The sequence below is a fragment of the Alligator mississippiensis genome, chromosome 11 (assembly GCF_030867095.1).
Source record: "Alligator mississippiensis isolate rAllMis1 chromosome 11, rAllMis1, whole genome shotgun sequence".
Lineage (NCBI taxonomy): Eukaryota > Metazoa > Chordata > Crocodylia > Alligatoridae > Alligator > Alligator mississippiensis.
The window spans coordinates 15,097,675-15,121,798 of record NC_081834.1 but is presented as its reverse complement, the minus strand read 5'-3'; the positions used below and the strand labels follow the sequence as shown (position 1 = coordinate 15,121,798).

Here is a 24,124-nt window from a genome sequence, read left to right as displayed (position 1 = left end):
TAGGGCATAATTCCAGCAGACAATGCCCCACATGAATCTACATGGGTAAGAGATACCAAAATATTAATTATGACTGTTAAAATTGCTGATGATCTGGCATAACTCGCTCATGAAATAATCTATAAAATTAAATATTATGCTTAGAATCAGGGATCTGATCTCCCAGAAACCCAGGGAATTCAATTCCAATTAGGTTTTTTTTTTAAATTCATTTTTCATTGTCCTCAGCCATCTTATTTCACATGTGAGAAATCCATTAAAAATCCTGCCAAAAACTAGATAGACTGCGTAGTTATTTAACACAGAGACATACACACCACAGAACTATCTTGATGTCCCTGGAGAAAAGGAGAAAGTATGGAGCAATAACTTGTTATTAACATATTCCATTAAAACTTGAGACACTTGTAATGTTCAAGTTTATTTGGCGTTATATTACTGAAATGAAACAAAAGGCAATGTTGTACAATAGCTTTATAAAAGAAAATAATTGTTACACGTTACATTAACCAAATGCCCCATTAAAAAAAAAAAAGAAACCCTTAAAAACTCACTCAGGGCAGCTGGTGCTCTTCTTACTCGCATGAGTAATCCAGCTGGCTTCAGCAGGCGTCTTCTGCCATAGTAAGGTGAGTGGGATTTGCCCCAAAATGTAATTTTCCTTTCTGTTTCTTACAGTTCCATTTGATCATGTATATACCAAATTTCTTTATAAGGCATAAATACAAAAACCAGTTCAATATGCTCATCATTATTTTAATTGAGTAATACTGTCTAGTACACTTTTTCAATCACATCAAGGATTACAATGTACCTATAGCTTTAAATTTTTTTATACAAAAGTCTATCATATAGTATACAGTATATACTAGTTTGGTAACTGGTTCACAAGATTGACCACGATATTCTTGCAAGTTAGTATTGTCAAAATTTCACCTAGTGTATATACTCTATGTAAAACTGTAGGGATCTGCCTTCCAGGAATTGCTGTATTCAGAGTCACAGGCCAGGTCAAACCTGCCAGGGCTCAACTGCATGATGTTAGCTATTTTAGGACAACAGCTTTTAGCCAGATTTAAAACACGGCTAGCAAATGCCAAGGACATGCTTTGAAATTTTTTTAAATGAAGCTATGGGCTTCCTAGCTCTAATAGCTGGCCTAGAAAAAATGGGGATGGAGGGCATCATAGTGGCAAGGATTACCAAAGGCAAGGAGAACCAGTCTGCTCCCACACAACCCCAGGAGTCACTCCCTGATTCACAGCAGTGTCAGAACAGGCCCATTGGCCCTGGGACTTGAGGCCCCAATTCAGCAATGCCTGGTTAACACCAGCCTCAGTGTAAGCATGTGACTGAGGCCAGGAAGACCAATCACATTGCCCAAGTGAGTGATGTTCCTAAACCCTCTGCTGATTCAGGACCTGAGTGCAAGTGTGCTCCCCCTGTGCCAGCCCAAGATCAGTAGGGTGGAGCCATGATCCGCTCCATCACACACCATCCCATGGGGCTAGCACTGCCTATTAGGACTCATTTCGCTCTTGCACTTACATCATGATTCAGGCAGCCTCTGCATCAGCATGAAGGAGTCAAAGGGGTTCCCACAACTGTTCCTCATTCCTTTTTTCACACCAGTGCAACAGCAGCCAAAACCCTGCCTCTGATCAAGAACATTTCTTGTTTGTCAGATATCCACGTGTGTATTTAAAAGAGGTTCTAAACAAAGAAGTATGTGACCAAAAAGGCAGCAGTGATTTCAACAGATGCATCCGAGTCTTGACGGAAAAGGGTCAGATGCTCTTGACAGAATAAGTCCTTTTACAGAAGGCTGCATATCCCCCAGGATACACATACGTTCACCATGTGCCTGATTCTGGGCCCATTGCAAACAATGGAAATTTTGCCATGAGGCTAGACACTTCTTCATGCAGTGAAACGAGGCCATTGTGCTGTCACAGAGTGTCTACTGCTTGGTATCAGAAAAATTAGAGCTATGTCCAGTGAAAGCCAAAAGGTTTCTGATACCACCTGGGATCAGGCAGAGATTTCCACATATAGAGTCAATACATCTCAAAAGTCCCTAGTCCACTGGCTGAAAAAAATGCAGCCCTCTGTTACCACTTTGTCTCCCTTACATGGCATCTCGGAGCCAGAAGAAAGCTTAATATTCAAAACAGGCCCAAGTGACAGATTTTGAATCAGGATCCAGCTCCCTGTAAGAGTCAGGGTTGTGAAGGGCTTCCTTTCCACATGATATCCACAGGCGTGACTTCTGACACATGCAATGAACTGGAGTGGGGAAAAGTGTTGTTCTTGATCTTGGTTTTCCCTGAAAGATCAGTGGTACATGATGTCTCCTATCGGTTGATGTCCCTGACCTGTACCTAAAGCAGTGTGTGGACAATGCAGAAAAAGCTGCAGCCAGAGAAGGAACTGTGCAAATATAAAATAGTAGCACGCACTCCTTCTCCCCCACCCCATTTCCTCCCTTATTTCATTTACCAAGGGGGAAAGGTGCGAGCACAGCACACTTGCCTTATACCCCTCCCCTGCCATCCCCAGCACCACTTGCAGCGCCATCGCAGGGTCACTTGAGAACAGCCTCTGAAAAGAAATTAAATTATCCTACTTAACAAGCTTCTCTCCAAAAAGTTTCTTTTTTATTAAGGGAAGAGCAAGGCCATATTATTTCCTGAAAAGAGCTAATGAAACTGCCATTTAGCTCTACTTGACATCAGAGAAATATTGCCTCAGTGCCTGCTTTCTTCAGGCATGGTAAAGAGGTTGTTTCTGCCAGAATTTAACTTTCCCCTCAACTTACAGGCCAGGTTGAGGTGAAAGCACTTCTGACAGGACTTAATGTCCAAGTGGGCTGCTTGATGTGCAGTACAGTCATCATGTTACTCCTTAAGTGTATTAACACTAGTAGTCTACTGCAGAAAGCCTTGCATTAATAACAAGTTTCCACTTGTGCTGAAAAACTGTGCCCTTAATATAAGTGCTCAGTAGCCACCGACACCTGCTATTTGGTAAGCACTCAAAACTGTATAGAAGGCTTGTTGAAAATAAGCTACATAAATTATCCATTGTGTTATGAGTTATGTTATGGATTTGAAATATCAAAATTAAACAGTTCTATTCATCAACATGCTAAAAGGCACAAAGACTTGTGACAAAATCATAACTGTTCAGGTTACATTTGCAAGAACCAAACAACAGAGCAATGGGTGTTCACTTGGGTTTGCCAGTTCAGTTGGCTGGCAGAAGGGACTTCACAATGTTTTCGCTGTCTGAGGAGGTAAAGAATACGCTTTTGGCACGGAGCGTTTGCCAGCTCTTAGCAAATGTTATTCTAACGTAAGCAACTGAAACCCCTTTTGATTGCTTTCAAATATAATCTTTTTGGTCTGCAGCACATGGCACTTCACCTAAGTACTTAGTGATAATAAAATGGAACTTGGGGCAAGACCAGATAACAAAGAGCCCTTATTAAATCTCAACTTAAGAATGAACTCCTTTCACACCTGCACAGTCTGCTTTCATGCCAATGATCAAAGAACACATAAATACTGCAAAACAAATACAAAACATTCATAGTTTTTCACATTGTAAAGAGCTTTAATCTTCCCCTCAGGCTCCCTTATGAAATGCATACAGGAACATCCCCTTCTATACAGTGCAACTTGCACCTACCCATATCCTCCCTAAATAGCATGCAGCTCAAGCAACCTTGCTTTTTCACCTAGATTCTCATCAGTTGCTGATCTTGTAAACCATTTTATTGTTTCTTTAGGAAAAAAAAATATTGCACTTTTAAAAATGCATAAAAATTGAACTGAGTTACCGTAACTCCGCTAGGTGTTTTGCTATTTAAAAGAATAATTTAAAAAAAATGTATTTTTGTCATTTACAACCCTAATCACCAGAATATCTCAGCACATTCTTTTCCCAGCAAATTGTTACAATTTTGCCACAAGGTGTTTAAAATACATAGTGAGATATCTGGAATTGTATATACACAGTTGGCGATTCATGTGTCTGTCCACAGTTTCATGATTTCATTGTACAAATGGGAACTACAATGACCAGGATAACGGTACAAGCTGCTGCTGCAATTAGGGCAGCTATCTTGCAGACCTTTGCTCTTCTGAACTCAGCTTCTTTGCGTTTTAATAGGGAATCATAGCCTGGAGTATAAATATCTTCCATCCAGTATTCTAAGTTGTTTGGATTTAAAGATTCTTGAGTCTAAAAAAATCAAAAGGAAAAAAGTTATTAATTCTCTGGGATCTGTCAAGAAAACGCAGGCATGCCCCAAGCTTTCCAAAGTTGGTTTGGGGTCTGCTGTAGAGATAAAACAGGTTAATGCCTCCGTCTCACATTCTTTTGTTACAATCCTTCCCTCTCTCAATTTTATGAACTTGCTGAAACCAATGACAAAATACTGTCAAGTAATTATACAACACCCCTTGGCAGAATCATTCTGCTGCTAAGTCTTTTGTGTATTATGGGTTTCCTGGAAACTTGGTCATCCCTCCATTGTGGGAAAATAAACCCTCTTTAATCCACTAAATAATGGAGATATCTTTGTCCACTAGGTATTCCTATTTTGGAGATTATTAAAAGCATTTCCTTCACGTGGCTTTCTGCTACACTCCATTTGATAATGCAAACCCTAATTTCATGGCTATGTCCTGCATAAAAAGGAGGGAGGAAGGTCTTCTCGTCGTCCTTTTATACTTCCTTGTGTAGCTACTGCCTAGTGATGAACACTGCATTGGACATAATGTTTCAAGCAGAGTAGGGGGCTTTCCTGCATATTAAAGAAAGCCACTTCTCCACCAAAATGTGAAACTTAAAATGTCACAGATTCTCTTGTGCTTTAAAGCCAAGTGATCCTGTCATGCACAGGAACTCACAGCACGTACCAAACAGAGACAAAAATTACCATAGAGATCCCAAGGGCACTCTTCTCAAGGAGGGATGAGCTACTAGACTGAAGACTTTGAGAATCCACTCCAACCATGCATCTGGGAAAACTCAAGGCATTGGCACAGGCCAGTTTCCTTGAGTGAATTAGAGGTCCCTTCCCCCACACTGACAGCAGAGCTGACTTACTGAACACATTGTCATTAACCCTCCAGTTCACAGATGCTACTAGCAGAGGGTTTTCTTGTGATAATGCAGTGCACACTAGAGAAGCCAAAGCATCTACCACTGAAGAGCATCTTAGAAGGGGGCACTAGTCTTACTCTTGGTGGAGAAAATGACACCAAAAATTTGCGGGTCTGAAGTCTACCCCCCCACCCAACAGACAGACAAATGGACTTTGCTTTGGCAGCTCCTGCAGCCAACCTGGTTCCAAACGTACTGATCTGTGCCTTTACTTTAGATTAAACCAGCAAGGCTGAAAGGGGAACACTGACGTGAGCGCAGCTCAGCGTCTCTGTATACACTGCCCAGGCTTCTGTGCCCTGGAGAGGTCACTTTAGCTTTGCTTTATCAGCAAACTGATGTCTCACTGAAATTCTATCATCTCGCGAGACAGAAGACAGATGCTCACTAGGCCTGTACGAAGCGGCTAGTATTCACTTCGAATTTGGATTTGGCCAATTCAGATCAGAGATTTGATTCGGTGATTCGAATCACCATCCTAAATTGATTTGGCTGAACCTGATTCAGAGATTCAGCCGCAGCCGAATATCTGAATCAGCCTCATCCCCCGCCCACTCTCCCAGCTCCCGGCTCTTTGGAAAAAAAAAGCCCACACTCACCAGCTGCTGCCCAGTGCGGGACAATCCCCGCTGCCCACCACTGCCCTGCACTGTGTGGGGGGCTCTGCCACGAGACCCCAGACGCCCCGAGGCCGATGCAGCAGCCGGTAAGCGCAGGGTTTTGTTTTGTTTTTTGAAGGGCCAGGAGCTGGGGCAGGCAAGGCAGCCATGGGGCAGGAGGCTCCTGGCAGAGCCCGGCAGCAGCTGGTGACCCCGAGCTTTTTTTTAAACAACTGGGAGCTGGGGCAGGAAGGGCAGCCATGCGGGGGGCTGGGAGAGCAGGTGTAGGTCAGGGGGCACTCACGGGGGCTGGGGGAGCAGGCAGGGGATGGGGCCTGGCAGGGGTCCCCCCATGGTCCCCTCCCCTCTCCTTACCCCCTACTTACCAGCATGGAGTCCAGGTCCAGCTCCCTGCTGCAGCCAGCGGGGACTGCCCAGATCGCCAAAGCTCTCCTAATCGATTCAGAGAGCTTTGAATTGATTCGGACCTTTTAATTGGTCTCCAGATTTGATTCAGATTCAGAGATTTGGCTGCCAAATCAGGCTGAATCTCCTCCAAATCGAATCAGCACCCAAAGCTTCGCACAGCCCTAATGCTCACAACTACCATTTCCTAGCCAGGTACATGTTCCAGAGTAACAAGGGTGCGCAACTAGAAAGTGCTTACTTGCAGAGTGAGTATGCTTGGTGGTAGAGGAAGAAAGGGAACTGTGCCACAAGCATATGTCATTTGTACCCCCTGAACCACACCCTTTTCTTCACAGTCAGATCAGCACAAGCATGGTTGCCTCTTTGTGCCCCACCACACACAGGAGCTTTTCATCCTTAAGACAGAAGTGTCAAAGAAATGGCCTGTGAACCAGATCCAGCCCTCAAAGCTCTATTACCTGGCCCACAGGTGGTCCAACCCCATGTACTGGATCTGGAACTGGTTCAGATTGGGCCCACAGACCAGCCCCACATGCCAGAGCCACCCTGCAGGGGTAGTCCAACATGTAATGCATGCAGCATGTGGCGCTGAAGCCAACACGTGTCCTGCACATAGCACGTGTTACCAGCCCAGGGCACAGGCTGCATTGGTCCAGGGCACATGCTGCATAAATTGCCCATGATGGACTGGCTCTGCATGCTGGCCCTACTGCACAGGGCCAATCTGTGGGCCCAATCCAGACCAGCTCTGTTCCTCTTACTTGGCCCATGGGCCACAGTGTACACATTCCACTGCCACGATACACTGTGCTAATCATAGATGGTTTAATCCAGGGATGAGCAACCTTTTACAAACAGCCGGCTGCCACAGGCTGCCAAGCCCTTCAGCAGCACCCCACACTTCCCTGCCTACCCTTGCCTCCGTGTACCACCAGTTCCCATGGCCACCAGTGATGGGAAGGAGTGAATTCAGCAGCAGGGTAAATGAAGCCTGCAGTTGGGGGAGCATAAGGCACAGAGCAGGAAGGACTGGGGGGCTGTGGAGACAGAAAAATGCATGGAGCAGGGTGGAAAAGATGCTACCACCAGCTCCCTCTGCTATGTGCCACTTTGGGCCAGATCCAATCTCTTCAGAGGCTGAATCCAGCCCACAGGCTGTAGGTGGACAACCCCTGGTTTAATGGTTTGATTTCCATTATGTCTGACACTATTCTACTAGTACAAATCTTCGTCATTTGATTTCTTCTCCGTGTCTAAATGCCGTATGCCTAACTGGAGAGGTGAAAGAATTAGAGTTGTTAAAAAAAAAATAGAAAGATTATTGTGAAATATTTCCAAGTTGTCATGTTGTTTTGATTTTGCAGGATTCAAAATGCAACCATTTTTGGTCTTTTACATTTTTTGCAGACTTTTTGAAAAAATTTTATTTTTTATTCCACAATGTAGCACATTTCCCTCTTTTCTCTTCTGCATTCTCTCTGGTTATAGAGTGAAATAAATTGAATTATGCCCGAGTTTGGTTCAGTTTTGGCTTGTTTTTCCTTTCCTATTTTTACTTTTTCTTTTTCTTTTGGCCAACTTGTAACTTTTTCAAGGTGGAGGAAATTTCAAGAAGTTAGAGTAGCAAGAAGAAAAATTCTATTTCACTCAGCAGTGGAGAGAAATAAAAGGAAAGAGAGCAAAAGTGGAAAAAACAAAATATTAAAATACATATAAAAAAAATCAATAAAAAAAATTCAATAGGTTGTGAAAAAGGCCATTTTTGTTCAAAACAAAACCAAAAACCATTTCAGGATAAGCATGTTTGGAGACCGATATTGTTATAGTTCACTGTGGCACTGCTATAACATTAAGACAATATTAGTCTTTGTATTTAATATGTACCTGATTCGAAACCCATTGAGCTCAATAGAAAGACTCTGACTGACTTCAATGCAACTTAGATAAGCCCTTAATTGGCTAATTCAGGTATTGTGGCTACTCAGGGACAACATGCTTCTGGAGACAACAAGATTTACTTTATGTAGATGAGCTTGGTCTTTGGAAGCAGGAATTTTAAAGCCACTCTAGAAATGAACAATTAAAATTTAGTTCCAGTTTTATGATCACGTAATGGAGGTCTTTCTAACAATGCTACTACTCTTAAAATCAGACTATCAACTAGTTTGTATTGCTGTAAGTGTGCATTGCGTTTTTCATTCTTGTGAATGGGTCAGATACTGCAAAATAAAGGTAGCCCATTTTTTTAAAGTAGGACTCTCTTGTATGCAAGTATACTGACTCCTTATAAAGGAAAAGATAACAATAGACACTCGTGTATGCCCAACATCATGTGGAAACACAGGGTGTTAGGAAAGTCAGGCTGGAGCTTGGGGCTGCCTCCTTTGGCCACACAGAAAAGCCTATTTGCATCCCCCATGTTATTGCCTTTCAGGTATTTGAAAACAATTATCAAATCTTCCCCTCAGCCTTTTCTTTTCCAGACTAAATAACCCTACTTCTTTCAGCCTTTCCTCAAAACTCTTGCCTCCTTAATCATTTTTGTCATTCTGTGTTGGACTCTGTCCAAAAACTCTCCACATCCTTCTTGAAGTGTGGGGCCCAAAACGGGACACGGGCCTCCAGGTGAAGCCTCACCAGTGCTGAACAGAGTGGAAGAGTTGCATTCCTCTATTTGCAAGTAACAGCCCTGTTAATACAACCCAGTATACTGTTAGGTTTTTTTTCAAGAAGAGCACACTGTTGGCTCATATGCATCTGTGTCCAACTATAGCTTTGAAAGTAGATCACTGAAAAAATAGTGGAAATGGAAGAGGGACAACAGATTTATAAGGTTCCCAATGGCAGGGCTAGAGTGATATTGCAGCTATGGTGGTCCAGGAAATATGCAAGAGGCAAGGATTTTTGGGGTTGCTATCTTTTATTGAACTAACTGCATAGCTGGGAGAGATTTTACCAAGAAAGCTCTCTCTCTCAGACCTGGGGAAGGGTGCTTTGTGCCCAAAAAGCTTGTCTACAGCTCCCCGAAACTACACAGCTGGTCCAATAAAAGAGATCTTCCACAAAAATCCTTGCCCCTCAAAAAGATTCCAATTATTTTAAATGGAAAAAAGACCATGCTGTACTTTCAAGACAACTGTAATTTGGGACCTATCATCCTTGGTGTTGACCTTTTAACTACCTCAGGAAGAAGATGCATTAGTAAAAAGGCCCATTAGTGTTAATCAGCAACTTTTCCATTTCACTGCCAGACATGAGAATGTTCATTAAAGCATAATGTATTTACATTCAGTTCTAATAAACTTAATCATTAGGAAAAAAACAGGCATTGCTATGTGTCTATTTTCTAAAGTCTGCTTCATTATTCTGTCTAGACATGGGTGTTGAAGACTAGATGTAGCAACCTGCCAGTTCTTTGGAGGAAAAGGTGTAAAATATTACAATTTGATGAACGGCATCTCAGAAATAGAAGGAATTCATGTCCACTGGAAGAAGCCAATTGGTATTTTTGGTATGTTAAGGCCACTTCACACTGCTCACATGGTGCAAAGCAACTGTAAAGTGACTAGAGAGAGCTTTGGAGAGCTCTTCTTTCATAAGGGAATTTTCCCTTCTTCTACCTCTAGCTCCTTTCTACCCCCAAACCCAGTAGGAGAAGAGGCCCTGTCAAGCGAATCCCATGGATAGCAGTGGAGTGCGGTGGGATTACATTACGCCTGTTTCTGCTCTAGTGGAAAGTCAGTTATGCCACCATAACCCAGTGGTGGCCACACTGCAAGTGCCCTTCTGTCTGAAATTCCACAGCAGCGACTGAGGATCAAGGAAAGTATAACCAGCTCCCCCTGGCCGTCCTTAACCTAAGCATTTAAGCACAGCATAAACACAGTGGAGAAATAGGGCTCATCTACGGTGGAATTAGCCCCCACAAACGAGGGTGCAAATCTACTGTGCACTAGTTCCTCCACAGTCATTCCCCATGTGGGCACTCAAAGCATATGTGCACACTGTGCACCCTGGCGAAGGAAACAAACCCCAAAGCTAGTTCCAAATGAGCTAGCCAGGGTACTGGAATAAGTTCAGTCATAGCAGCATGGATCTCTGTGTTGACTAATTTCCCTTGTTTGTCAAGGTATCTTGATTACTTCCAACACCCGAGCTAGCTGATCCAGAACTAACGCTTGCAAATCCACACTGCACTGGAGTGAGCAGCTTAGAAATACTCTATGAGTGTCCAAGTGGAGAGCTCATGCAGGGTAGCTAGCATGTAGTAAATGTACATCCTAGCTTACTGTGGCCTGGCTGCACCATGTTCCTTTGGGGTATGCCGAGATGGCTTCTGTGCTGGAACATGGCACTCCACGAACTCTCCTCTTCACCAAACCTGGAAATGGGGCAATGGAGTGACTTGGAGGTTATCTCCCACAGCTGCTCTCATGATGACTGGCTCCAAGGCAAGTAGAAAATGGCTACAAGGGACACCCCTGGAGCAGCTGCACTGCTGTGTTCCCAGGTCTGGTATGTGCAAACAGGCCTGGGTAGCTGGGGAAAATTCAAGACTGCCTCTCTACAAGAGGAGAGCAGAAGTGGTGCAGACATTTTTGTGATTCTGTATCCTCTGTGCCCTATTGTGTAAGGTCCGGGAAATGATTCCCAGGGTATCCTTCCCCAGGCAGTGTACCATATCAATAAATAAGCCCTAACTGGGTCTAATATATACTTGGCTCTTCACCACAGAAGAGGAGCACAGATTTTATTTCGTTGTGTTATATGACCAGATGTTATAGCCGGTGCTTGATGTACCTTTGCATGGGTTTTATGGCACTGTATAAATTCCTCTTTTAAATTAGAGGGTCAAATATTTTCTCAGCAAAGAGCCATTCTATCCCATGTTTAAAGAGACAAGGGATTAAAATATGGATCCGGATTTAGAACATCCTTAAATGTGCATGTACTCAGTTCTGTGACTGTTTGCCCTGTTAAAACAGTAGAGACCTATTGCCAAATTTGGGATTGGCACAGCTTGGACTTTGAACATTCCAGCATTTGGCAGGTGGACCCCTGCCTTTTAGCAATTTTCTCTGCTCTGTTTGTTGCATGTAAGTAAGTCCTGCTGGTAACTTCCTAACAAGAATTTAGAAGCAGGTCTTCATGTGTCAGGAGCTTTCATAATCACTGCAGAAGCAGCAGCAGCAGCAATGCTCAGTGAAGGAATCCTTGTTTTTAGTCCTGTATAGATTTGAGTGATTTTGGTGCTTGTGACAAGGACTGGCCTGGATGCTCAAGATCTCTTTGCTTTGGAAGAATACAACAGAAGTACCAGGGGTTCACATTCTCTGCCCTATGACACCTCCCCAACACACATCCGTCCCTCTGCTTATGCATTCCTCGTTCCTCTTTTGAGACAACTGCCAATAAGCAAACTGCGGGGGTGGTTTTCCTAAATGAATTGAGAGCACCCACATTGTTAATAACCAGAAAACCATGATCAGAGTTGTTCTTCACCTTGGACCTGGGATGGATCTGAATCAGCAAGATGAAGGCCTCAGGACCCCATTCCCTACCTCCTGAGCTAGCCAAATTTCCTGCTAAATATCCTAGTAAGAACCCCTTACGCCTCACCACTAAAATGAAACAAACAGAGCTCACCTGTAGATCCAAAGCGGCAAGTTTCCCTTTATCGCCCGAGTTCCTTGTGTATTCTTCTATGGTCCATGATGGCTGGGCACGTTTCACTTCAGCCAGTTCTGTCAACCTCATGTCTGTGTAGAGTGGGTTGCTTTTCATGTGGGACTTGAGTGATGCGGGGTATGGGTGAGGACTAAAGACTTGTTCAATCAAGAAAGCATCTTTTGGTTGTTTAGAGCCTCTATGCGGCTGTGGAATTTCATACTGCCTGTCTGCCTGCAACCAGGGTCAAAAGAATTTCCAAGAGACGGAGAGAGGGAGAGAAAAAAAAAAGAGAGAGGACTATGAGGGCACAAAGCATGAGGGAGCAGAGAGGTTCTCTTTACACCTGCGGCAGGAGACTGCCTAAGACATGATAACAAAACAGCAAGTCAGAGCCAGGCTTTCAGCTGGCCTTTGTCTCCACCCTGACCCTCACAAACAGGTGTAAGCGTCATTTGCCAGACACCAGCCTCGCAGCAACTCCACGTTAACAGGCACAATGTTAGAAAGGCAACAGCTGAAGAAAACTGGCCCTTGCACTGTTTAGAGGTTAAATAAGTTTCTCCAGGATGCCTTCAGATGAAGGGAAGAGACAAGGTAGCTTAGAAACTTTAGGCAGCCACAAATAAAGCAGTTTTCAGACTCGCCCATACTGCAAGAAGTCTGCTTCCAGAACTGGGGTGGGTTCGAATTAGGGGCAACCACAGCAGTATTACCCAAATGCCATACTGCCATTCCAGTGGGAGTGATGCTCCTTTGGTCCCATTTTGATTAGTGATGAGGGAACTGTTAGTGATGCAGAGGTTCATTCTAGTTGGGATAAGCCTATACAATTTGGATGTTTGATATTCCTGGGGGTCCCTCCCTCCATCACATTTCGCAACCTTCCATAGTTTCTTTTCCCTCAGGGTATACATTCCTCCCCCAAACCTCTAACCCACCCTTCCCCAACCAGCCCCAGCAGGTCTTTTGCACCAATTTCCTCTAATCCTGTTACACACACTATGCCATATACCCCTGACTTCAGAAAAAATTTAGCAGGACTCAGCAGTCTTATTAAGCCAAAAAGCCTATGCATCGCCCACTGCACCCAAAGAAGCCCACAATGCAAACTGACCAGTAACAGTGGTCCAGCCAAATGGCAGCTGAGCTGGCGATACAATTTCAGACTCCATTCAATTACAAACATGGCCCCCGTTAGCAGTAGGGAGGAAGGAGCTTAAAGTTGTGTCACCAAAAGGAGGACACAACTATGTTGTAATCTGAGCAATGAGGAGCTTAATTTACTTGTTACAAGACAAAGAAATGGCCATGTAAGTCTCAGGAAAAAGAAGGCATAGCTATTGCTTGTGTCCCAGTGTACACGAGGAGCTTTTCTCTTTGGGAAATTCAGAGTCACGCATTCTTTTTTGTTATCTTTTAACTAGACACAGAGTTTCCAGATAAAAGATGCCAAACTGCATTCTTAATATGTCACTTTAAAAATGGACATTGGAGTATTTCAGATTATAAATGATTCCCTTCATATGCTCTTCACTAATTTAATTAGCCTCCCTAGTGTTCTGCTGCCATTGACCAGCACATGAATGACATTCCCTCCCAAAGGTGCTCCCTTTCTAAAGAGCCTACTGCTTTCAGGACCAGCTTGACCATTTTGGATGGCGCAGCTACCGAGGAAGGATGTACAGGTACAGAACCACTCAATTATGATAATTCGAAAGACCAGCATAATACAATAGGCAGGGCATTGTCATGCCTGGAAGCTTGGAAGGATCACAGAAGACATTCATGTTTAGGTTGGCTTTTTTTTTTTTTTTTTTTAAGTGCTTATTACGCAAGTTTAAATTGAAATTACCTCTTTGGATTTCCGGTGCCAGTCCTTATTGTCTCCTCCACCTCGTTCTTTCATCTCCTCTTCTGTGATGCCAACCTGATTGGAATAAGTGACAGCTCTCCAGTCGCGAGGAGAGTTTGAAATGCTTGCTATTTTGGATTCAGTAGCGCTGTTCTCCTCAGTCAGGGACCTTGAGGACCGCCTTGTAAACAAACTTTTTTTTAAGGCTTTTACCCGAAGACTTTCACTGTTACTCCCACTGGCATCCGAACAGCACCATTCTGGGTTGTTCTCCAGCTTGGCCCCATGAGAAGCATTATGACACTGAAATATCTGAGGAGAGGTGCTCTCATCTGACTGTGCCTCGCTTGTCAAGGAATTGAGGTCTATTTGTACACTGACTTTCTCCGGCTGCTGAATTTTTTGATCCAGCTTGTTCAGTTTTCCCAGGACTTGGGAGATTTCTTCCCTGACACCCGACAACGATTCTAGCTTCTTTTCTATTTCCCCAATCCTCAGCACTAACTTGCAGACGCTGGTTTTAAGTTCATCATCTGTGCTGTTGATATCCGATCGGACAACTTTATCCAGCTTGTTACTGGAATTCCCACCGGTGATTTTATTTAAATTGTGCTCCGGAGAGCTTTCACAGTCAGATTTATGTACCTGAGACAGTGATCCAGTGCTGTTATAGCAGGATGACTGCATAACTCCAGTAGATCCACAGATACTCATATCATCCAAAAACCTAAAAATGTCACTGATGTCATCACTTACAATCTCAGAGTCATCATCCGATTGCTTTAAAGAGTGCCTCTCTACGTATTTGGTTTGGCTCAGAGCGCACAAATCCTTGCATTTTTTGTGTTCCAACACTTGCTGCTCTGTTTGCGTCCCAACGCTGGTGGTTGTGTCGATGCTTAACAGCTGAACAGAAGTACAGTTAATGCTCTTATCCTTAAACTTTTTGACCGGCTCGTGCTTTTCCATGTCAAGAATGGAGGGGATTTCCTTGGGTTTGTGTCCATTGGATTTCATGGCATAGGCAGACTGCATCATCGGTGACTGGTCTTTGGGATTTAGGTAGGTCTGGTGCCTGTCTGCTGTGGGAAAGTTTGGAGACTGGCTGTTTGAACTCTGATATCGCACCTTCTCTTCCGTCTGCTTCCTATTGAAAAAAGATCTTTCAAAATCGGGCACCTCTTCAGTGTTTAAGCTCCAGCTTTTTGCTGGCCAAGCAGTTTGTTTATTCTGCTTTCCAGTCCATTTTTTTGTGTCTGGAGGCCCAAGCACGGTAGTTGGGCCAAAATAGGTGGATGCCTGGAGATCATCTAAGCTTTCATGCTTTACTCGTCTTTTGTCTGGTATTGGAGAATAAACTGGATTCAAGTACTGGCTGCTGTATGGCATTTCAAAACTGTGGTTGAAGAAAGCCTGTTTGCAGGTTTCTTTCCTGTTCTGATGCTCTCCATGTCCATCTTCTGGCTTTTTACTGGGTGGTATTAAACTGGGAGATATCGTTATCAGATTATGAAAGTCTTCTTTGAATATGTTTCTTTTCTGTACACATGACTGCATCACAAATGGTTCATCATTCGATATGAAAGTCTCTTTTATGCCTGCATTGATCGGCAAGGAGTCCTGGTCAGAGATCGACTCATTCTCAATGTTCATTGGAAAGTACGTGCTCTGCATTTCACAGGGCGGGGAGTTGGCGATGGAGTAAGACGCTAATGCTTGCAGCCTATCCAGTGAGGCTGCTCGACCTTTCATTTCCTTGTTCACGCCAAGTAAAAAGTTAGGTTCTGATGAAGGGATGAACTGTTGACAGTCTTTGCAATCCACCTTCCTGCATTTTGAAGACCTCCTGCCTGAAAAGCCCCTGTTGAACTCTCGGTCGTTCACCTCGCAGTTAGACACGCAATCCACCATGTTGCATATTTCTGTGTCTGATCTGCAAGACTCAAATGATTCTTTCTTTCTCACTTTCTGTCTTGCAACAGGCAGCTTTTCCTTGGCCACTCCCCCATTCATTTGTATGAGGTTGAATATTGTTACTATATCTGCCGCAACCATGATTTTCTTTGATTGCTGATTGTTTACAGTGCATCTCATTTTGTCTTTGAACAGAGTAGCTGGGAAATTAGGATCCAGGCAGGCAGTGTAAAACAGTACGCTTCTGAGCTTGGCCAGCTGAGATAAATCAAACCTCGCACACAGTGACTTGCAAAGATCCTGATAGGAAACAGTATTTTGTTTGGTGTCCAGTTCTTCCAGTATCTTCACCAAGAAGATAGAGGATTCCTGGTTGGTCTCCATGGCTGACATGCACTAATTTTTGTCGTTTAGCCTGAAAACCGTATTCCAGTTCGACTGCAACACACAACAGTAAACAGAAGAGAGAGTAAGTCACCTGCAGATTGAATCCAGGACATCCATTCAATCATGCAACCAGTCTGACTAGCAAGCCCCAGTTTAGGGTTCAGTTGCGTCATCATCCTTATATTTACAAACACAAAGGGTGAAACTCTGGCCTTGTTAAGTCTCATCAATGGGACTTAAATGAGCCAGGATTTCATTGAAGGAGTCCCATGGATGTCAAGGAATCCATGGTACTTCTGAAGGCGAGTTGCCACCAATATGAGAAAAAGTTGCACACACTGCTCCAGAAGTAGCAACACAAGCTACCTGGGAAAGAGAAACTTGCTGTTAGCAAATCATAGCACACTCCCCGATGGGCTTTCAAAAAATGTTTTATGAACCTGTAGGAAGTTGCTGAAAAGTTGATGTGTCCAATCATTTGGCAATAATTCCAGTCTGCCCCTTTTATGCTAAAAATCAGTGTGAAACACAGGTGTTTTCTCACCTGATTTGCCAGTGACTCTCAGGAAGACTCAGGTAATACAATTTTGAGTGGCAAGAGTCAGCTGAGCAAATAATTACCAGCACTAAATTACGGAGCAATTCTTCTCTTCTGAAGTAGCTTGTCAGCTCCTATGGTGCTTTATAGAAATGTGTTTTGCCAAATTAGTGATTCAAGGATATGAGGGACATGAACTGAAGATAACCTGTCACATCTGTAAACAGGACAGCCTTGCATCAGGAATAAAATAGAAAAGGTTATAAATGGTTAAAAAATTCCGACTAGATCTTGAAACTCATTCAGGAAATGCTAGAGGGCTGGCTGCCAGTCAGCTTAGATTTGACAAGTAGGATATGTCAAGGACAGCGAATATCCTCTGCAGTGAAACACTACCAGAGAAACCAGAGGGATGAAGTTGCATTCACTGTCTACAAATGGCAGGGCAGACTGGAGAGCAAAGATGGACTGGGAGTTCTTATGGACAACCAGAACAGCCACCGCTCTCATAGCAAATGCTAATAAACTGATTAGAAAGGACAGAAAACCTCCCAGTTTCAGGGTTTAAACCAATCTCTACCTATAAGGGTTTTGAATGAGACTTTTGGTAGAGTGTATTATCCCACATCTGCTTATTGCCCAGTCTCTTGCATGTCCCTCTGAATAGCTGGTGATGGCAAGTGTCAGTAACCAGATGCTAGGCTAGATAGACTGATAGAGCATGGCAATTTGCATGTGCAAGTTCATTATTCCAATTGACAAAAGTGACAAAAAAACTTATTCCTGCCCCAAAGGATAGTAGCACCTATCCTTTCTCTCTCTTCACTACCTTGGCTCCATACTCTGCACAACCCATAGTGCACCTACCCAAATAGGAAAGCATCAAAGCTAAGTCAAGGCCTCTGATACAGCTTTTTTAATGAATTATAAGAAAGCCATCTCCCAGTCAGAAATGTCAGGATTCGAGCTCTGTTGTAGGAACCTGGGATTCCTTTTGGCTGTGTTATAGCCTTTCATCCTGAGCTGATATTACACACTAGTGATTACTATCAATGTCAGAGGCCTACGTATGTCAGCATCAGTAGTTAATGTTGCAGCAGCATCTTCCAGAGGGAAAGTCACTGGGTTGGCTTTAAGAATGCAAGTCAAGTCTCCAGACAAACTTAGTTGCTTAAAAGTAATAAGCATCTTCCTTCTGGCCATAACAAGTTGGACAGTGGCAGTATCTGCCAGCAACCATCATAAATGCAAACCCTGGTTACTTCCAGAAACCAACAGACCTGGGGATCTGTCAGGGTTTGAGGATTTGTTTTAAAGATCTCCCACAACGTGCACTGCAAACCTTTCCAGCTGGGTAAGAGGAAAGGAAAAATTGAAATTGTGCACTGCTTAATGCTCAGCTGCTGGAGAAGGACAGTTGCATCCCTTTTCTCTTCTCCATCACCACATGTTCTGTGGCACAGCCTCTTTACCAGTGCTCCTTTGCATGCTGCTGCATGTCACTACTGGAAGTGTGGCATCTGTGTAGTCCTGGGTCTAACACACTATGAACTTTCTGGGTTGACTTTAAATGTATCAATTTTAGGGAAAGGGGGAAAAGTAATCCCTGCTTGAAAACTGCTTCTCCGGGAAATCATGAGAGGGATTGGTGTTGAGAATCAATGCCTGCCATGCTGCAAATCTACTGGCCCTGGCAATTTTTTAATCGTGTCATTTCACTATCTACATGTCAAGTAACAAAAAAAGACAAAAGCTTTGCAGGCTCACACAAACCTCCATGTGGATGTGCATTTTTCACCTCCAAATTCCCAGAATGCCCTGCCTGCACTGGTCTGCCAACCTACCACCTTCTCTTCATTCAAAACCTACTAAAAGCTTGTTTCTTCGCCAGGGCACACAAGTTTTGAATAATTCCTTAAATATTTTGAATAAAATATTCCTTAAAAAATCCTAGCCATTCACTCCTCCAGCGTTCCAATACATCCTGTGTAGTTTGTCTTTTGTCGACTCAGATATTCCGGATATGGATTATCTATATTTTGCATCTCATGTGCCACTAATAGCCCAGTCCTATCAAGGTACTGGCTTCCTCCATACAGATGGCCAAAGGCAAAGGTTTTTCATTTGGGGACCTATACCTAAACTTCTCCAGCCAACCGTTATGCACCTGCACTTCCACTGATTTCAAGGGGAGGCCTGGGTATTCAGTATCTCCACAGACCACATCATTTACATTTAGATGGATGGGCAGGGACTTAGAACCCAACCTCACTTTTTACACTTAGGCATAAGAAAGCAAATTGGCTTCAGCTTTGATAACATTGTACTGTTTTGAAGTAAGAACACTTTCTTCTTTGCCTATTCTAGGTGCCCTGGGAACTGTATAAATGACCTGCTGGTGTGTATAAACAATGCCGTACCAAGACTGTTTTGGTTTTAATTTGGATAATTTTTTTTTTCAATCATCAGCCCCTCCACCCCCATATTGTACAGGTTTCAGCTGAGGTACAAAGGCAGGCACAAATTTGGTTAGCTTGGATCAGAAGAATATCACCTACACAGCCACCCTTGCTAGGAAGATCATGAACCAAGCAGACTTTGAGAATGTGAAAAACAAGCCACAGAGTCAGGCTCTATCTGATATCCTATATAGGTCTTGAAAGACTGCTTTCATTGTCGGGGTAATAAAAGCAGGCAAAAGCACTCAGGTACAAGCTGCCAATTTATTAAGTGTTCACCTTTGAGAACAGCACCTTAGCTAATGTATGGCCTTTGTCAGGAGAAGACACACATTGCAAAGTAAGTGCCTGTAGCAGAGAGAGGTGCTGGTTCGAAAGGCACCCAATGAAGTATCACGTCCAAGTGGTGAAGTGCTCGTCCACATCCTGTCTCAGCAGTTACATGAATGCCTGCACACTCACTCCATCTCCAGGCAGGATGTGCAGAATTCTGTTCCACCACAGCAGTTCCCATCCTTTTTTTTTGACCAAATGCTCATGGCCAACCCTCAGACTCTCTCATGGATCACCGTACATCCTCCTCAAACTTATAACTGAAAACACTCGAAGGATGATTGTGACCCAGGGCAATGTCTGGTCCACCCAGGCATCTACAGACCCATTTGGGAGCCTCCGGTGTAAGGTATGTAAATGCAGCAATGGAAAAGATCCAAAATGAAAGAGAAGACACTTTAAATGAATGCCCAGTGGTCACAAGTCAGTTGAAACTCTAGGGTGAAACAAGAGAGAACAGTAGGTCAGAGAGGGTATAACTTGTGTTCTAGCATATGGTTTCTGACCAGATGAGTTATTTAACATTTCATCTTCAATGATTTCTATGTTAACACTGGGCAGGTCACTTTGACTCTCAGATATCTCCCTTCAAGATACCATTTTCTCAGCTCTAATAGCATAATTACATTGCAGAGTAGATACCCAACTAGCCAATGGGTTCTGAGTCTCACGCATTCCGAGGAGCTCCAAGTACACCACAGATCAATCCCTACCTGCCCTCCACAAGGAACAATGAATAGTGTTTTCATGTTACCCTGGTTAAAAATTAACCCCTCTATTTTGAGCTGTTGAAGGAACAGACGAGAAGCAATAATAATGCTCCATCTTTCATGCTTAAGATTATGTTCTATCAGTGTTTTTCAACCTGTGTCTGCAGACCCCTGGGGGTCCACAGACTATGTTTAAGGGGTCTGCAAAACAGGACTATGATCAAACAAAAATAAATGAATACCCACACTTACAATTCACAAGTTCCACACTTCCATTCATTTTTTTTAGGGGTCCACAAACGAAAAAAGGTTGAAAGTCACTATGCTGTGCAATAGGAATATTTTGTTCTTTCTGTTTTCTAGTTGTATTAGGACTTAAATCCTCCATGAAATTTCTCTCCTTTGACTTCCTCCCCTACAGGGAAATCTGTGTATACTGCTTTTTCATTGATCTTTCTTCCCCTTAGAGGAGCCAGAATTTCTTTTACTCTCGCTCTTCCAAAGCAGCATCAATTTTTACTAAGTTACTCTTAGGACCAGTTCCCTTGACTGGGAATTCACAACCAAGGGCAAATTGCTTCACCGCAGCTGCCCTGCTATTGCCACTGCATCCAGTGGCACTCACATGTGTCAACACTTAGCACTGTCCCTGCCCTCAGTTGTACCTAAAACACCCACCTTCAGTGTGTGAATATTCAGCCGCGGCAGATGACTTACATGTGACTTAACCCCAAGTCCTACCACTGTGCTTTCCTCGATAATCACCAGCTAGGAGGATTCCTTGGCTGAGCTTGAATTCTTGTCACTAACAGACAAGCCAGCTCTCCCCAGCTTGTCCCTGCTTGGCTTTCTTCCTTATTATTTGCCTTTCTGACATTTGCTCTGCCTACTTCCTAAGAGCCACAGCAGGTGCAGCGACCAGTAAGACACAGATGCCGCTGCTGTTGTCATCCTTTCCCTCTCCCTTTGATATGCTGAGAAGGAAACAGTGCTCTTTGCTTTTTCCCCGTTCCCAGGGACTAATGGGCCACCTCGTAATACTGCTGCAGAAGTGAGAGATGGTAGAGCCAGCCCTAAACCCACACACAAAGAACTAGTTACTTCAATGCTGAAAAACATTAGCGTGAGCCTTTAATAAGGCATTTTCCAATACATATGAGCTCATAAATCATTTGGTCCATCTGACTGGTGCCAGGTGCAATAAAATAACCCGTACAACCCTCACCCCCCACACACATATATAATAAAAGGAAAAAGTCTTTTTTTCTCTTTGCCCTGTGCTCAGAGGCCCGTTCCTCTGTGACAGCATTAAGGCGGCTCAGGGACACAAGTCTTTCAGGCTGTTCCTTTGGTTCCTACCTCACCGCTTTCAGATCTGACGCTGGAGAAAGCACTGCCTTCTCCCCTCGCTCTTCTTTCTCTCTGCCTCTGCCGCTCATTACGAAGAAAGCTGTAAGAAGTGCGCTTTGGGCACCCGAGCCAGGCTAAAATCACAGCATCTTCCCTCCGCGAAGAGCCCCGCTCCCCGCCAGCCTGCGACACCGCGCTCGCGCTCCCGGCGACATCCACTTCTGCCTCCCCGGGGCAGGTCCGAAATCCTCCGATGGCCGAGGCGGTTTTTATTCACTTCTCAAGTTGGGGAGGCAGAGGGGGGAAGGCAGGGCAGTTTGGGAGCGAACAAACCGGGGCGCTCGGAGGAGCTTTATTCCTCAGCGCTGGCAGTCCAGCGCAGACAGCACCAGCCAGCCCTGTGCAGACCAGCGCGCGGGCTGCTCCTCGCTCCGAGCCCTGCAGCTCCCCAAACCCGCCCTCAGGACCCCCCTCGCCGCCCACAACCCAGCCCGGCCAGCAGGCCAGGAAGCCCCTTCCCCCGGGCACAGGGCTGCTGGTGCGTCCTGCTGGGCGCCGGGCTGGATTTATGACTGCATCACCCCGGGGTGCGGGCTCCCGCACGGCCCGCCCCGCACTGCCGCTCCGCCGGGGCCGGCGCGGCGCGGCGCGGCGCGGCGCTGCGGGGAGGGACGAGCCCCAGCCCCAGCTCACCTGGCCGTGTCCGCGGGCGGCGCCGGCTCAGCTCGGCTCGGCCGCATCCCCGCTGCCGCCGCCGCCGCCGCCGCCGCCTTTGTGTCTCCAGCCGCCGCCGCCGCGCGGCTCGGCTCGGCTCCGCCGCTCTGCCCCGCTCCGCCCGCGCCGCGAGTTTTGCCGGGGCGGCGCGCGGGCTGCTGCGCGGAGCGGCCGTCACGTGTCCGCCGGCTGCGGGGCCCGGGACTCCGGCGGGGCGCGCGGCATCCCCCGGGCGGCCCGCCCCGCCCCGCCCCGGGCGCCCGCCGCCCGCTCGGCGGAGGAGAGGGCGCACTGCGGGCGATGGGGCCCGAGCCCAGCTCCTCACCGCGCGCACGCCAGGCTTCGTAGAGGACGGTCGCCTCCCCTCTGTTGATATGAAACCAGACGCCTTTATGTCCTCTGCTTTACACCGCTCGGCACATCCCCCCTGCCCCGGACACCGCCGCAGCCGCCCGTGGCAGCTCCCCACTCAGCCGCACCCCACCGCCGGGGCCACCTGTGGCAGCTCGCCACTGCCACTACCATCTGCCGGAGCTCCCTGCTTGGTCCAACACCGCCACTGTCACCACCATGGCCACAACCACCCACTGGAGCTCCCCACTCAGCCGGACCCCAACGCCAGCACCACCAGGGCCACCCGCGGGAGCTCCCCACTCACCACCGCCATGCCCCCCGCTGCCACCACAGCCACTTGCTGGAGCTCCCCGCTCGGCCTGACCCCGCCGCAGCTGCCTGCAGGAGCTCCCCGTTCGCTGCCACCACCTGCGGGAGCTCGCCATGCCCCCCAGCCTTGGGAGACACACAACGTTCATGGTGCTGGGGAGTATTCTTGAAGTACCTCAATGGCCCCATTAGTGCACGCACCAGGCTTCGGGTGGGCTAGCACCCTGCCTAGGCTCCTTCAGGGGCATCTCCCAGTGGTTTGGGGTGACCCAAGAAGCATTTTCACCCAGAATTCCAGCCCCAAATCAGCTCCTTCTTCAGTGCTATGTGCTCTTTCATCTTCAAGAGGAGGCTGGACAGAGATTTGGCTGGGGTGTTATGACCCCAACACTTGTTCCTGCCCGGGGTAAGGGGTTGGACCTGATGATCTGTTAGGTCCCTTCTGACCCTAAGCACTATGAAAGTATGAAACATAGTATGCAGGCCTGGCTGGCGTGCAGAAAACAAGCTTCAAGTTGTGCTGGGACCAACCCAGACTTCTTCGGGAGAGTCCCCTGGGCATGGAGACATGGTTTGTGGTGACACAAAGTGGGTTTTTCCCCATTATCCCAGCCTAAACTCAGCTCTATTCAGGGCAAGGTCCAGGGCACTACCAGTTGGCAAGCTGGCACATGCAAAACAAGTACGGGTTGGGCTGTGGCCTGCCCAGTCTTCTTCAGAAGAGTCCCCCAATGACGGGGACCTGTGGTTTAGGGTGATCTAAAAGGAGTTTGTCCCATAATCCCAGCCTTATCTGAGCTCCTTATTTAGGGCTATGTACTTGGCACATTATATTATTTTACATTTTTATTAGTAACTATACATTTTTGATGAAATTCTGACTCGAGCATGTCTAGTTCATTGCTAACAACCTTCAATTGTGTGAAGATTCGCTTTGAAAATAGAACCAGGTATCAGGAATAAGGAACTGGGAAATAAGGACCCAACTTCAACCTCATCCCTGCATTGGGAATGTGCAAGTTTGTGCTCTGCACCCATTGCTCACAGGGGCATAAGGGGACACGAGCCACTTGGCATAAAAGCTTGCCTACCCGGAAAATGGGAATCATTATCTACTGCTCATCTAATGGAAGCAGAAAGTGGCCCAGTCATGGACGAACCCCTTCCATTCAAACACAGAACAAAAAGACGACGGCCCCCTCCCAAAGAGGTCAGACTTTCTGCTCACAAGAGCTATGCTTCATAAAGAACATGACCCTTGCATGAAATTCATAGGTACACGTCTTGCTTCCTTACCCCCCAAGGCCCGAGACCAGACTACAGTGCCTGTTTTA

General features: G+C 45.6%; 1 protein-coding gene across 2 annotated transcripts; it reads right to left on the bottom strand.

Moving 5' to 3' along the window:
• Positions 1 to 402: 402 nt before the first annotated feature.
• Positions 403 to 22,402, bottom strand: MINAR1 (membrane integral NOTCH2 associated receptor 1). Of its 2 annotated transcripts, none has more exons than XM_059714599.1 (4): positions 22,107 to 22,402; positions 13,723 to 16,074; positions 11,847 to 12,101; positions 403 to 4,245 (listed from the first exon to the last, which is right to left on the bottom strand). In XM_059714599.1, the coding sequence occupies exons 2-4, from the start codon at positions 16,027 to 16,029 to the stop codon at positions 4,048 to 4,050; spliced, it is 2,760 nt and encodes a 919-aa protein (XP_059570582.1). In that variant the 5' UTR covers positions 16,030 to 16,074; positions 22,107 to 22,402; the 3' UTR covers positions 403 to 4,047. The 2 variants fall into 2 exon arrangements, with proteins under 2 accessions (XP_059570582.1, XP_006258144.2); XM_006258082.4 differs by lacking the exon at positions 22,107 to 22,402 and adding an exon at positions 21,423 to 21,851.
• Positions 22,403 to 24,124: the final 1,722 nt, after the last annotated feature.

Excerpts from the sequence above, each read along its gene's own strand:
- MINAR1 (XM_059714599.1), bottom strand. The coding sequence starts at position 16,029 with ATGTCAGCCATGGAGACCAACCAGGAATCCTCTATCTTCTTGGTGAAG. Across the intron at positions 12,102-13,722 it reads GGCACCGGAAATCCAAAGAG|GCAGACAGGCAGTATGAAAT; the intron begins GTAATTTCAATT and ends CCCTGGTTGCAG. Across the intron at positions 4,246-11,846 it reads TTGCCGCTTTGGATCTACAG|ACTCAAGAATCTTTAAATCC; the intron begins GTGAGCTCTGTT and ends TGATTTTTTTAG.